Source organism: Mauremys mutica, chromosome 11 (genome assembly GCF_020497125.1).
Source record: "Mauremys mutica isolate MM-2020 ecotype Southern chromosome 11, ASM2049712v1, whole genome shotgun sequence".
Taxonomy (NCBI): domain Eukaryota; kingdom Metazoa; phylum Chordata; order Testudines; family Geoemydidae; genus Mauremys; species Mauremys mutica.
This window is the reverse complement of record NC_059082.1, coordinates 344,786-359,327: the sequence shown is the minus strand read 5'-3', so window position 1 is coordinate 359,327 and position 14,542 is coordinate 344,786. Positions and strand designations below refer to the sequence as shown.

General features: G+C 42.7%; 1 protein-coding gene across 5 annotated transcripts in view; it reads left to right on the top strand.

Annotated features, from left to right (window-relative positions):
- TP53BP1 (tumor protein p53 binding protein 1) overlaps positions 1 to 14,542 on the top strand; it is a 76,558-nt gene that overhangs the window by 44,954 nt on the left and 17,062 nt on the right. For all 5 annotated transcript variants that reach the window (XM_044979088.1, XM_044979089.1, XM_044979090.1 and 2 more), the window contains 3 exons: positions 63 to 155; positions 1,444 to 1,936; positions 7,561 to 7,713. In XM_044979088.1, coding sequence (XP_044835023.1) covers positions 63 to 155; positions 1,444 to 1,936; positions 7,561 to 7,713 — 739 coding nt within the window. The remainder of the gene's footprint in view (positions 1 to 62; positions 156 to 1,443; positions 1,937 to 7,560; positions 7,714 to 14,542) is intronic.

The following is a 14,542-nucleotide window of genomic DNA, read 5'->3' as shown; positions in this document are numbered from 1 at the left end:
CCACTGACAGTACTTTCCTAGTTCCTGTGATTGTGACCTGTTTCTTTAATCTGTACAACTAGCTCACAGAAGACACTGTCTGTGTTTAGTCGTGTCTGTGAAGTCCGACGAGAGGATGAGACCAGAGGTCATGATCTTCCTGCTTCTCCATTTAGGTATAGAGCTTTGCATTTTATTCTTTTGGCCCTGTCGTGAGGTCCCATGTCCCTTTAGGAGCCCTGTGCTGTCACTGATTCTGGGGTGACCTCTAGAAAAAGATGGGGGGCACTGTGTGCATGTAATCAATAATATGGCTGATAGGTGCGTATCATGTAGTAACCAAGCTGTGCTCTCTAGCTTTGAAGTTTGACTTGAGGAGTGCTGCTGTTGCAGCTGGCTGAGATGCCCAGGATTATAGAGGTGCTTACAGGTACCTGTTAGAAGACAGTGCAATATAACTATGTAAGCTACTAGCATCCAGAAGCTTTTCACTCCTGCACCTTGACATCTGTTGATTGGGGAGTGAGATTACAGGGGTGTGGGCTCTCGCGTACAGCAGACATTGTGTACAGTATTATTAATCATGTTTGTTATGGTAGTGCCTATGGACTTACCAGGATTGAGGCCCCATAGAACTAGATGCTGTACAGACACAGAGCAGTGGGTAGTCCCTGCCCTGAGAAGATTGTCTGTCTGTCTAGACAATACAGACAAAAGGTGGGGGAAATAGATAAGAGATACTAGCAAATGCCATGCTTGTTTCACTACCCACCCCCCTTTTTGGTGGGGGTATAGCCAAATGGAAATACAAGGACAGGGAGTGGGGTGGCAGGGATAGAACAGGGGAAAAGAGGGAGAGAAGGAATGCATGAGGGGTATGTGTAGAGTGGGGCTGAGGTGAAGAGACTGAGAATCAGTGTGGGAGTAGGTTGGAGCAAATGGCCAGTCAGCAAAAGGTAGATAAAGTCTAGTCAAAACTTTAGAAAACATTAGTGTTTTCTGCTCTACAACATCTCCGTTACATTTCTTATTGTCATTAGCCACTGTAACACCAAAGGAATGGTACAGTAAAGTGTGATGGTTCCTGAAGATGGGATAACTACCAGTAGGGCTGTGTCTAATTGGTGTCGGATGCCTGGAGCAAAACACACTTTAGTTAATGCTTTAGTTTGTGCTAAGTGTCATCTTTCCACTGGTTGGGTCCCTTTGGAGGTGCTGACATTTCAAAGGAACATTGGCACTTATAGGAACACTGCTGTGTTTAGCTACAGGAAGGTTGTAGTAGAGTCACCAGTTAATCTGTTCCCAGTGCATAAAACTAAGTGATTCTTATGCACTCCCAACAGATTATTAAATGACCATCCCATTAAAAAGCCACGGGGAGTCCTGCTTGTGTGTGGTGGGTGCTTGGGCACCTATTGCTTTGAACATCTTAATATTGATCTGCATGTGATTGGTTTGCAGAGGGAACCTGTTCAGTTTCCCAAGCACACAGGAGGAGGAGGAGCTGCATGACAATCCTGAAGCTTGGCAACAGCGTCAGAAGCACATCCCTTGTGGGGAAATTAAAGTTTCTCAGCCTGCAGAGCAGGACTCCAAACATCAGCCATCCCATGCAAGAGAGGGAGAGGCTATGGAAGTTGATATTGAAAAGGAAGGGAAGAGCACACAGGAGAAGCTGAGTAAGGCTCTGGCAGCCCATGAGAGGGATAAAGGCCAGCAGTTGTGGGCTGGCACCAGTAACAAAGAGGTCCAAACTACAGGAGGTTCTGTTTTGGCCCCAGCAGCTGTGTCAGCAGCAACACAGACAATGACAGGAGTGAGCAGTCAGGTAGAAGTGGGAACAAGCATGGCTGGGCAAAGACCTGGCCAACAAGATGCCAAGGTCCAAACTGAGGAGAGTGGAGAGAAGCTTGTGAATGCCCCTGGAGATGACACTGAGTCTCTGCACAGCCAGGTGAGAATGAGCAAGAGCTCAAATTGCTTTTATGTAGTTTCAGCCCCTAGGTTCTGAAATTGAAGTCTTTACTGCTTTAGATATGAAAATAGTACTCCAGTCAGTACAGTGTCCTTATGGTGGTTTTACTTTGCATCCTCAGCCCTAAATTTTGAATGTACCAAAACTGCAGTGGAGAAGTAGTCTCAGTGGGTGGGGAGAGCTGTTTAGTGGAATGTTGGGCATCTGTCACCTGGGGAGGAGTATGGCAGGTGACTTGCTTTTTTGTACCCAGGATACAGGTAAGGTAATACATTTCCTCTTTCCCTCTCTCTGCTGGGCAGGGGTGGAAGTAACTTCTTGAGGGAAGGGGTTTGAACTCTTACTCTTCTGCACACAACCAGCCCTTATCACTGTGACTTCATCCAATAGCCATGGATAAGCATGTTCCTGGAGTGTTCCTGGAAAGAAATAATTTAATAGAACAATATTTTAAAGCTTTCCTCCTGAGATGAACCCAGTGAGAGGAATGGAATGGACTGACCAAAGCCTCAGAACTATTGTAAAGAAGTGTACAGACTTGAGAAGACCACCGCATTGGGGTCACATTCTGAAGGTTTCTTCACAAACATAAGCACTAGAAAATATGTGGTGGTTTTAAATGAAAGCAATTAGTGGATTCTCTGGCAAACTCCAAATCAGAAGGAGACACAGGGCCCTGGATATGACTATTAGGCAAGAAGGTTCCTTGATAAACTTATGCAGATTGAATTGACCCAATTGGGTATTTTCATAGTTTTCATCACATCCAGCTTTGGCTCCTTCCATTTACTGCAGTTCTGTGGCACCCTTGCCATTGGACTACCTCAAGGAGAAGCTGAATATGATCTGGATGTTCCCGTTTAATCATCTAGCTTCCTGGCCAAGGGGCAAGGGCTGTTACTGGACTGGAAACACTATGGGAAGAGAGCTCCTGTTTCCTAAGGCTTTTTACATATTCTGCTCTGTTTCCAGAGCACTGGTTGGTAATATTTTGATAAGGGGACATCTCATGTCCAACAAGTGTTAAGATGTTAAATCTTACTTTAACATTAAACAGTTTTGTGGTTTGGGATTTTGTATCAAGTTATCATTGGTTTCCTCTCATTATAACAATTGCCATTAAAAACCTTTTTATTAAACACACAGAAGAAGGAAAACAGCTGAAGAAATTGAAACATAAATAATTATGTAAGGCTTTCATTTTAACAATTGACAGTTCGGAGGAAAAGAAAAAGTTCATTTGGATGGTCTTGAGCTCTTGTTGCTGTTGAAGTCTGATCCTATTTCCTTGTAAAATGAAACAAGACAAACTCACACAAAAGGGAAAGATTAGCAAAGAAAGCACTTCTATCTGATGCTTTCTTCTGCTGTCACAGTCAAACTGCTGGGAAAGTATAGACTTGTCACACAGTTATATCTGCCTTTCCAAGACCGGGCAAACGTTTACCAGCATCAAGCTGTTTAAGGCATTGCTTTTTAGCTAGCCTTTCTGGTCATGGGACTTGCAGCAGTGTTGCAAGAGTAGATTTGTCTTGACTGTGTAAGCCAGAAAGAGAGGTAAGAGAGAAGAGAAATGAGGTGGAATGGGGAGATGACGTGACTGAGTGGGCCACAGCCGGAAACTCTGACTTGCATCCTAGATGTTTTATTAAGAAGGTAGCTGAAGCTGTTAGTGTCATGTAGGTTTTCCCCTTTCTGACTTGGTGTGGTCAGGACATCTTTCAGGATCTGGTGATTTAAGGTACTCATCTTGGGGATAGGAGATGAGGGTTCAGATCCCTCCTTTGACTCAGGCAAAGAAGAGTTGAATCCACATCTCCTGCCTCCCAGGTGAGTGCCTTACTCACCCGTCGTTCTCTATCTCTTTGGTCCCATGAATATTTAAGTATTTATACAAAGTGGAAAAGTTTCAATAGGAGCAATTGAGAGCAACCTATCTCCGAATAGGCAACAGCTTAGCTATTAGGATGCTCACCTGAGAAGAGGAAGATCTGAGTTCAAGTCCCTGCTCCAGAATGGGGATTCAGACCTGGGTCTCCCACATCCTAGGCAAGTGCCCTAACCACAGGGATAAAGGTGGAGGGGAGGGAAGATGCTCACTTTCTTTTCTGAAGCTGAATTTGTTCTGATTTTACTGAAAAATCAATTTATCCAACTCTACCAGCAAGTGGTGTGGGCAGCACCAGTAATGATGGTGGAGCTCGCTTCTTCCAGTCCCCCCAAACTGCTGTGCCCTTCAGTGATTTTCCCCCCACCCACACCCCAATAAGCAATGTCCAGAAACAGAAGAACTTCATTCCCAACTTTAACCAATAAACATATTTTGGTGATTTTAACTTCTTCCCGTTTCTAGAATCTTTCAGCCTGTGCCAAGCAGTCTAGTTAATACCAATATTTGTCTTCAACTTTGCTAACTTACACTATATAATAAGATTTCAGGGTTGTTCCTCTGTGGGTCACTCTGAACTGTAGAATGTCTGCTTCAGTATGAAACAAAGGAAACCGCTAGGAGCATGGCTGAGAGTTCTTTTTGTTCAGAATGTCACTAGGTTCAATTAGCACTGGGATTCACTTTGTGACCATTCTGTTTGTAAGTTTTCAACCATTTTGATTTTACAAATTACACCAGTGTGACACCACAGGCTTTCAGCTAAAGTAAGGCATGTATCTATGACTTCCCAAGCGTCTTAGACCAGCGTTTCTTGAACTGGGGTCTGCGAGGGTACACCAGGGGGTCCACGAGTCATGTCCAGGGCCACAGCCTGCTGATCAACAGGAGGCTCTGGGAGGGAGGGAGAGGAGCGGGGATGGGGAATGCTCAGGGGAGGGGGCAGAAAGAGGTGGGGTGGGGATGGGGTGGAGTGGGGGCGGGGCCTGGGGCTGAGCGGGGGTTGAGCGCTCCCCGGGAAAATTAGAAGCCGGCACCTGGGTGTTGAAGCTCACGTTCTTACCCTTGCTTTGTGGTGTCGTATTATACATGTGTTTTCTGGTTTTATACACTTTTTGGCATTATTATACGTGCCAATAATTAATTATGGTTCGCTGGTTAAAATGTAAAAATAATGGTGACTCAAGTGAAGGTGCATCATACTAGAGTGAAACTATTCAAACGTGAACTAAAATGCAAAATACGTAAGTACTGTGACGAATACTTATTTTTGGATTTACAAGTGCAGATTCTGAAGACTGGCAGAAAGCACAATGTGTTCTCTGCTATGAATTATTATCAAACGAATGCATGAAACCAGCCAAATTTAGAAACTAAATATAAGCAACACATGAACCAATCTTTCGAATTTTTCCAAAGCAAGCAGTGAAAACTATGTGCAAGCCAGAAATTGATAACAAAAAGGCTGTGTTTGCTTCTTATCAAGTATCCCTACTAATAGCAAAGGCAAGGAAACCTGACACTATTGCACAGGAACTAATTCTGTCAGCTGCAAAAGCAATGACCACTGAAATGCTGGGGATAAAGCTGCAAAAGATTTAAATTTGATCTCACTATCCAACAACACTGTCACCTGTAGAATAGAAGATATGTCTGAATATAAAAGAGCAGTTAATTACAAGGGTATGCAAAAGCCAATATTATTCACTGCAACTGGATGAAAGTCCAGATGTTTCTGGCAATGCTAATTTGCTGGCATTCATTTGATACAAATTTGACAGTAAAATTAACAAAGATTTCCTATTTTGCCATGCATTACCAACACATACTACCTCTGAAGCTGTGTTTAATAGTCTGGATGATTTCATAATAACAAATGAAATCAGGTGGTCAAAATGGGTAGGAATCCGTACTGATGAGGCTTGTGCAATGTCAGGAAAATACAGTGGACTCGTTGCACGTGTTAAGGATCTCATACCTGTAGTTACATGGAATCATTACTGTATACCCTGAGAATCATTAGCTGTCAGAAAAATGGCAGGAAAACTGAAGACAACACTGGATGAGGTGGTGAAAGTGATCAACTTTATTAAAGCTCATCCACTAAATTCCTGCATCTTTAATGTCCTTTGCGATGATATGGATAGTGATCAGAAACAGCTTCTTTTACTTTCAGAAGTGCGTTGGTTGTCTTGTGGGAAAGTACTCAACTGCTTGTTTGAGTTGTGTGATGAAATATGAATACTTTTTCAAAGAGACATTTCAACTGAGCGAGCATTTCAGTGATTTTTTCGTGGTTAGCTATGGTAGCGTACTTGGCCAATATTTTAACCTATTCGAATGGACTAAATTTGAGCCTTCCAGGGGTAGCTGTAACCTATATTTAAAGTTGAAGACAAAGCAGAAGCACTGATTAAAAAATGGGACTTTATGGTCAAATTGTCTTCAGAACTGTGTGTGAGAATCATTTCCAACACTGAACGATTTTCTTGAAACGTCAGAAGAAAAGCTCTGTGATGAAATACAAAACGTTCTCATTGAACATTTGCAGGCTTTGAAGAACAACTTCAGGGATTATCGTCCTCTTTCTGATTCCGGTAACAATTGGATCAGGGATCCATTCAGTTTTAGATGTCAACACCACCAAAAGTTTAACTTCATCTGAAGAAAATAGCCTTGTGGATCTTTCGTGTGACACCTCTTTGAAATTGATTTTTCAGTCAGTACAGTCTGACAGACTTTTGGTTATGTCTGAGACCTGATTATGCCAAACTGTCAACCAAAGCATTGAAGTATTTAATGCCATTTCCCACAACATATTTCTGTGAATGGGCATTCTCTGCACTTTTATATGTGAAATCAAACTACAGAAATCGACTGACGGTAGAACCAGATCTAAGAATACAACTTTCCACCAATGAGCCAAACATTTGTGATCTTGTTTCGGCAAAACAACAACATCCTTCACATTAATGTTTTGTTAGCTTGTGTGGGGTTTTTTGTGAAGTTTTCTAGCTGTTTAGATTTAATGATGATAAAAATAAAGAATAGTTCCTTACCCCCAGACACATTTATGTATCTCTGTCTAATAGTAAATAACAAAATAAATAATAATGTTAGTGGTACAATAGTTTATAAATAATTAATAGAGCTTTTCATGAACATGGAATTTTTTTCTTCAAATGTAAATAAACATCAGTAGGCTTGGGCATCCATGAAAATTTTTAAATAAAAGTGGAGGTCCTCTGGTTGCTAAAGTTTGAGAACCGATGTCCTAGACTATCATGATATCAGATGTAACTCAACCAATCATTACCTTTACTCTACAGCTAATTTGCATGCAACAGTTGCATTGGTTATATGAGGGACACTGCATGGATAATGGATTACTTGACCCACCTGCCTTACTTGTGCAACAGCACGGGCTTCCAGCTGCAAGTATTATGTAACAGGCTGAATTGGGCTTCTGTTACCTTGAACAATTTATGAAGGCTTTTGCACAACAGTCCTGAGGCAGCCCAGAATCAAGAATGTTGTGGAGAAGCCTGTGTGTGGAATCGTGGCAGAAATTTTCCATTTGATCAGAGTCTGGTGTTAAAACAGTTTGTTGAATGTTGTCTTCTGGTAACATGGTGTTCACAGAATTGCACAACAAAAATGTTTGTGCAGTGAGGTGGCTTGCTTTCATATTTATTAGTTCATTTTGTTGTTGCAGGGAGAGGAGGAGTTTAACTTGCCCCAGCCACCCCGAGGCCGCATCCAGCATCGCCACATGCGAACCATCCGTGAAGTGCGCACAGTTGTCACACGTATCATCACAGATGTTTACTATGTAGATGGTGCTGAGGTAGAGCGGAAGGTGATTGAGGTAAATCCAATTTCAGGGGTGAATGTAGTGATCTGTTTGCTGGAGGACAGATTAAATCCAAATGAGCAGGGACCTTAGCAGGCTCCCATGCTCTGGCACTGATCTTTTCTCACCCCTATCAGATTTGAACATCTTTCATTAAGAATCACACCATGTTTAAACGAAAAGCTGCTTCCTTGTGTTGATGCCACGTTTCTTGTGTGATAACCATGTTACACTACGCTAAAGTAATATCTGCTATTTCTCTCCTTCCTTTGACTAGGCCAGTAATAGACAGGTGTGAGGTGATGGAAGGTGCCTCACTTGCCTTCTGCAGAAAAAGATGGTTTAAGAACATAAAAACGGCCATACTGGGTCAGACCAATAGTCCATCTAGCCTAGTATTCTGTCTTCCAACAGTCACCAATGCCAGGTGCCCCAGAGGGAATGGACAGGACAGGGCAATTATTGAGTAATCCATCCCCTGTCATCTAATCCCAGTTTCTTGCAGTCAGACTAGGGACACTCAGAGCATGGGGTTGCATCCCTGATCAGCTTGGCTAATAGCCATTCCTGGACCTATCCTCCAGGAACATACGTAATTATTGTTTGAACCCAGTTGTAGTTTTGGCCTTCATAAAATTGAGAGTTTCAGAGGGGTAAAAATTCCAAGAGGGAACAACAATCTTTAGTGATATAACAAAACTGTGTAACTTAGTGTTGCATTATATTAATTTTGGAGCTAACTCCCCATCTGGGAGACGGAGGAATCAGTAGTAACCGGCTTGATCGCTTTGCCAGAGCAAGAGACTTCGGAGGGGTTTCCATTCCAAACCCTAATATCCTATCAGAAAAGTCTCAAAAACATTCCCTTCAATGTTCTCTAATTTTTCCCATCTATGTGCGGAATGAATTTTGTTATGTGCACCAATATGGAGGTGATGTGTGGCAGGGATGAGGCCAAGGAGTTTGGAATGTGGGAGGGGGCTCAGGGCTTGGGCATAGGGGGTGTGGGCTGTGGGGCTGGGATGAAGGGTTCAGGGTTTGGGAAGGGGCTCTGGACTGGGGCAAAGGGTTGGGGTGCAAGCTCTGTGGTAGGGCTGGGGATGTGGGGTTGGGGTGCAGGCTGCCCAGGGCTGCGACAGGGAGAGAGGACTCCCTCCAGCCCTTTCTTCCTGCAGCAGCACCTGAGCTGGGGGAGAGCGTTTCTCTCCTTGGCTGCAGCAGCCCTGGGACTGGGGGAGTCACTGCAGCCCTACATGCCCCAAGCTCCCCCATCATCACCCCCTATGTCACCCCATGCCCCTGAGTGCAGTGTGCACACCTGTGCGGCCCTTGGTGGCCTCCTGCGCAGGCACGCACCTTAGAGGGAACATAGCTTGGGGCATTAAAACATCTTATGCTTTCAGGCTGAGATCCATGTTCTTATATCTTACAAAATAAGATGAGCCCGTATACAGATATATGACCCTATATAAATGAGAGATTAATTACTACTACTGCTGTGTGAACATACACCTGCATTAAGAAATAGTGTGCCTTTTTGGTATTCAGACAACTGGCAGGTTAGATTTAAATTGCAACCATCCTTGGGACTCTGCTGTTGCTGAGAGTGAGGAACCTTCGGCCCATCTGAAGAACGGTGGTTTGGAAAGTGGCTGACTGAAAATTAGGACATGTCTAAATGGTGAGTTAATGCATGGTAAGCTGGGGTGTGAAATCTGCAGTGATCCAGTGTACCGTGCACTAACTGTCTGCATGCTGGGTGCATAACTGGTTGGAAAACCTTTCCCAGAGAGTAGTTATCAGTAGTTTGCAGTCAAGCTGGAAGGACATATCGAGCGGGGTCCCACGGGGATCAGTTCTGAGTCTGGGTCTGTTCAATATCTTCATCAGTTATTTAGATGATGGCATAGAGAGTACACGTATAAAGTTTATGGTGATACCAGGCAGGAAGGGGTTGTAATTGCTTTGGAGGATAGGATTAAAATTCAAAATTATCTGGAAAAATGGTCTGAAGTAAATAGGATCAAATTCAATAAGGACAAATGCAAAGTACTCCACTTAGGAAGGAAGAATTAGTTGCACACATACAAAATGGGAAATGACTGCCTAGGAAGGAGTACTGCAGAAAGGGCTCTGGGGGTCATAGTGGATAACAAGCTAAATATGAGTCAGCCGTGTCACACAGTTGCAAAAAAAAGCGAACATCATCATTCTGCGATGTACTAGTAGGAGTGTTGTAAGCAAGACACAAAAAGTAATTCTTCCACTCTGCTCTGTGCTGATTAGGCCTCAACTGAAGTATTTTTCCAGTTCTGGGAGCCACATTTCAAGAAAGTTGTGGACAAACTGGAGAAAATCCAGAGAAGAGCAACAAAAGTGATTAAAGGTCTAGAAAACATGGCTTGTGGGAAGATTGAAACAATGGGTTTAATCTGGAGAAGAGAAGACTAAGGGGTGGGGAGATAAGTTTTCAAGTACATAAAAGGTTGTCAAGTATCAGAGGGGTAGCCGTGTTAGTCTGGATCTGTAAAAGCAGCAAAGAATCCTGTGGCACCTTATAGACTAACAGACGTTTTGCAGCATGAGCTTTCGTGGGTGAATACCCACTTCTTCAGATGCAAGTGGTGGAAATTTCCAGGGGCAGGTTTATATATGCAAGCAAGAAGCAAGCTATCCTTTCTAAGGAAAAGGATAAATGGACACAAATCAGATATTAGGAATGGCAATATACAAAAACATGTAGGAGAACACTTCAACCTCCCTGGCCACACAATAGCAGATCTTAAGGTGGCCGTCCTGCAGCAAAAAAACTTCAGGACCAGACTTCAAAGAGAAACTGCTGAGCTCCAGTTCATCTGCAAATTTGACACCATCAGCTCAGGATTAAACAAAGACTGTGAATGGCTTGCCAACTACAGAACCAGTTTCTCCTCTCTTGGTTTTCACTCAACTGCTAGAACAGGGCCTCATCCTCCCTGATTGAACTAACCTCGTTATCTCTAGCTTGCTTCTTGCTTGCATATATAAACCTGCCCCTGGAAATTTCCACCACTTGCATCTGAAGAAGTGGGTATTCACCCACGAAAGCTCATGCTGCAAAACGTCTGTTAGTCTATAAGGTGCCACAGGATTCTTTGCTGCTTATAAAAGGTTGTTACAAGGATGAGGAAGAAAAAATGTTCTCCGTAACCAAGTTTTTAAAGTGTTTGTATACCAATGCTAGAAGTCTAAATAATAAAATGGGTGAACTAGAATGCCTCGTATTAAATGAGGATATTGATATAATAGGCATCACAGAAACTTGGTGGAATGAGGATAATCAATGGAATACAAGTAATACTAGAGTACAAAATACACTGGAAGGACAGAACAGGTTGTGCTGGTGGGGGAGTGGCATTATATGTGAAAGAAAGCGTAGAGTCAAATGAAGTAAAAATTGTAAATGAATCAAACTGTACCAGAGAATCTCTATGGATAGAAATTCCATGCTCGAATAATAAGGATATAGCGATAGGGATACATTACCGACCACCTGACCAGGATGGTGATAGTGACTGTGAAATGCTCAGGGAGATTAGAGAAGCTATTACAATAAAAAAACTCAGTAATAATAATAATGGGGGATTTCAATTATCCCCATATTGACTGGGTACATGTCACCTCAGGACGGGATGCAGGGATAGTTTATTGACACCTTAAATGACTGCTTCTTGGAGCAGCAGGTCCTGGAACCCACCAGAGGAGAGGCAATTCTTAATTTAGTCCTAATTGGAGCACAGGATCTTGTCCAAGAGGTGAATATAGCTGGACCTCTTGGTAATAGTGACCATAATATAATTAAATGTAATAGCTCTGTGGCAGGAAAAACACGACAGCGGCCCAACACTAGCATTTAATTTCAGAAAGGGGAATGACCCAAAAATGAGGAGGTTGGTTAAACAGAAATTAAAGGGTACAGTGCCAAAAGTGAAAGCTCTGCAAGCTGCATGGAAACTTTTTAAAGACACCATAATAGAAGCTCAACTTACTATGTTTTTTAATTTGGGGTATACATTTAAGAGAACTAAAAAAGAGCCACTGTGGCTAAACAACAAAGTAAAAGAAGCAGTGAGAGGCAAAAAGGCGTCCTTTAAAAAGTGGAAGTTAAATCCTGGTGAGGAAAATAGAAAGGAGCATAAATTCTGGCAAATGAAATGTAAAACTACAATTAGGAAGGCCAAAAAAGAATTTGAGAAAGTTAGCCAGACTCAAAAAGTAATAGCAATTTTTTTTTAAGTACATCAGAAGCAGGAAGCTTGATAATCAACCAGTGGGGCTACTGGACAATCAAGATGCTAAAGGACCACTCAAGGACGATAAGGCCATTGCAGAGAAACTAATTGAATTCTTTGCATCGATCTTCACAGCTGAGGATGTGAGGGAGATTCCCAAACCTGAGCCATTCTTTTTAGGTGACAGATCTGAGGAACTGTCCCAAATTGAAGTATCATTAGAGGAGGTTTGGGAACAAATTGATAAACAAAACAGTAATAAGTCACCAGGACTAGATGGTATTTACCCAAGAGTTCTGCAATTTTACATTTGAGTTCCTTCAGAACTACTAACTGTAGTCTGCAACCTATCATTTAAATCAGCTTCTGTACCAGATGACTGGAGGATAGCTAATGTTGACGCCAATTTTTAAGAAGGGCTCCAGAGGTGATCCCTGTAAGCCTGACTTCAGTTCCAGGCAAACTGGTTGAAATGATAATAAAGAAGAATATTGTCAGACACATAGATGAACATAATTTGTTGAGGAAAAGTCAACGTGTTTTTTGTAAAGGGAAATCATGCCTCACCATTGTACTAGAAATTCTTTGAAGGGGGTCAACAAGTATGTGGACCAAGGGGATCCAGTGGATATAGCGCACTTAGATTTTCAGAAAGCCTTTGACAAGGTCCCTCATCAAAGACTCTTATGCAAAGTAAGCTGCCATGGGATAAGAGGGAAGGTCCTCTCATGGATTGGTAACTGGTTAAAAGATAAGAAACAAAGGGTGGGTATAAATGGTCAGTTTTCAGAATGGAGAGAGGTAAATAGTGGTGTCCCCCAGGGGTCTGTTCTGGAACCAGTCCTATTCGACATTCATAAATGATCTGGAAAAGGGGGTAAACAGTGAGGTGGCAAAATGTGCAGATGATACAAAATTACTAAAGATAGTTAAGACCAAGGCAGACTGCAAAAAGTTACACAAAAGACTCTCAAAACTGGGTGACTGGTCAACAAAATGGCAGATTAAATTTAATGTTGATAAATGCAAAGTAATGCACATTGTAAAGCATAATCCCAACTATACATATAAAATTATGGGGTCTAAATTAGCTGTTACCACTCAAGAAAGAGATCTTGGAATCATTGTGGATGGTTCTCTGAAAACATCCACTCAATGTGCAGCGGCAGTCAAAATTAAGCAAAGAGAAAGCTGGGGATAATTAAGAAAGAGATAGTAGGACAGAAAATATCATGTTTGCCTCTATATAAATCCGTGGTATGCCCACATCTTGAATACTGTGTGCAGATGTGGTCGCCCCATCTCAAAAAAGATATATTGGAATTGGAAAAGGTTCAGAAAAGGGCAACAAAAATGATTACGGGTATGGAACAGCTTTTGTATGAGGAGAGATTAATAAGATGGGGACTTTTCAGCTTGGAAAAGAGATGGCTAAGGGGAGATATGGTTGAGGTCTATAAAATCATGACTGGTGTAGAGAAAGTAGATAAGGAAGTGTTTACTACTTCTCATAACACAAGAACTAGGGGTCACCAAATAAAATTAATAGGCAGCAGGTTTAAAACAAATAAAAGGAAGTATTTGTTCACACAGCGCACAGTCAACCTGTGGAACTCCTTGTAGGAGGAGGATGTGAAGGCCAGGACCATAACAGGGTTCAAAAAAGAACTAGATAAATTCATGGAGGATAGATCCATCAATGGCTATTAGCCAGGATGGGCAGGGATGGTGTCCCTAGCCTCTGTTTGCCAGAAGCTGGGAATGAGCGACGGGATGGATCACTTGTGATTACCTGTTCTGTTCATTTCCTCTGGGGCACCTAGCACTGGCCACTGTCGGAAGACAGGATGTTGGGCTAGATGGACCTTTGGTCTGACCCAGTAGGGCTATTCTTATATTCTTACGTTCTCTGAGAATAGGACAAGAAGCAATGGGCTTATATTGCAGCAAGGGCCATTTAGGTTGGACATTAGGAAAAACTTCCTGTCAAGGTGGTTAAGCACTGGAATAAATTGCCTTGGGAGGTTGAGGAATCTCCATCATTGGAGATTTTTAAGATCAGGTTAGACAAACACCTGTCAGGGATGGTCAAGATAATACTTAGTCCTGCCATGAGTGCAGGGGAATGGACTAGATGATCTCTCTATGTCCCTTCCAGAATCCACCCTCCATCAGGACCCTCCATTTCCAGGGAGCTTATATCTCCTGCAAGAGACCTTCCCTGAAGGACGGAGCCTATCTACACTCACACACAGTTTACACCTCTCCAACAGCACTGACAGTACCAACACTGGAACCCAAGTCTGCTTTTTCCTCCTCGGGAGACTCAGACCCATCAGAAGAACTACTCCTTCTGTACCGCCCTTATCCATTTCCCAGGAGAACCACACAGCCCTGGGACCAGCCACCACCTCACTTGACTCAGTCACTCAGACTCCTATTACCACTTGTTGACTCCTCCTACTGGCCATAGTGAGGGCCCTGGGATCAGTTTCCCCTCTTCGGAATCTATCCAACCTGGTAGGGAGTTGTCATGTGCCTCCCCCTCCCCCCCCAAGTAATTTACTAATTAA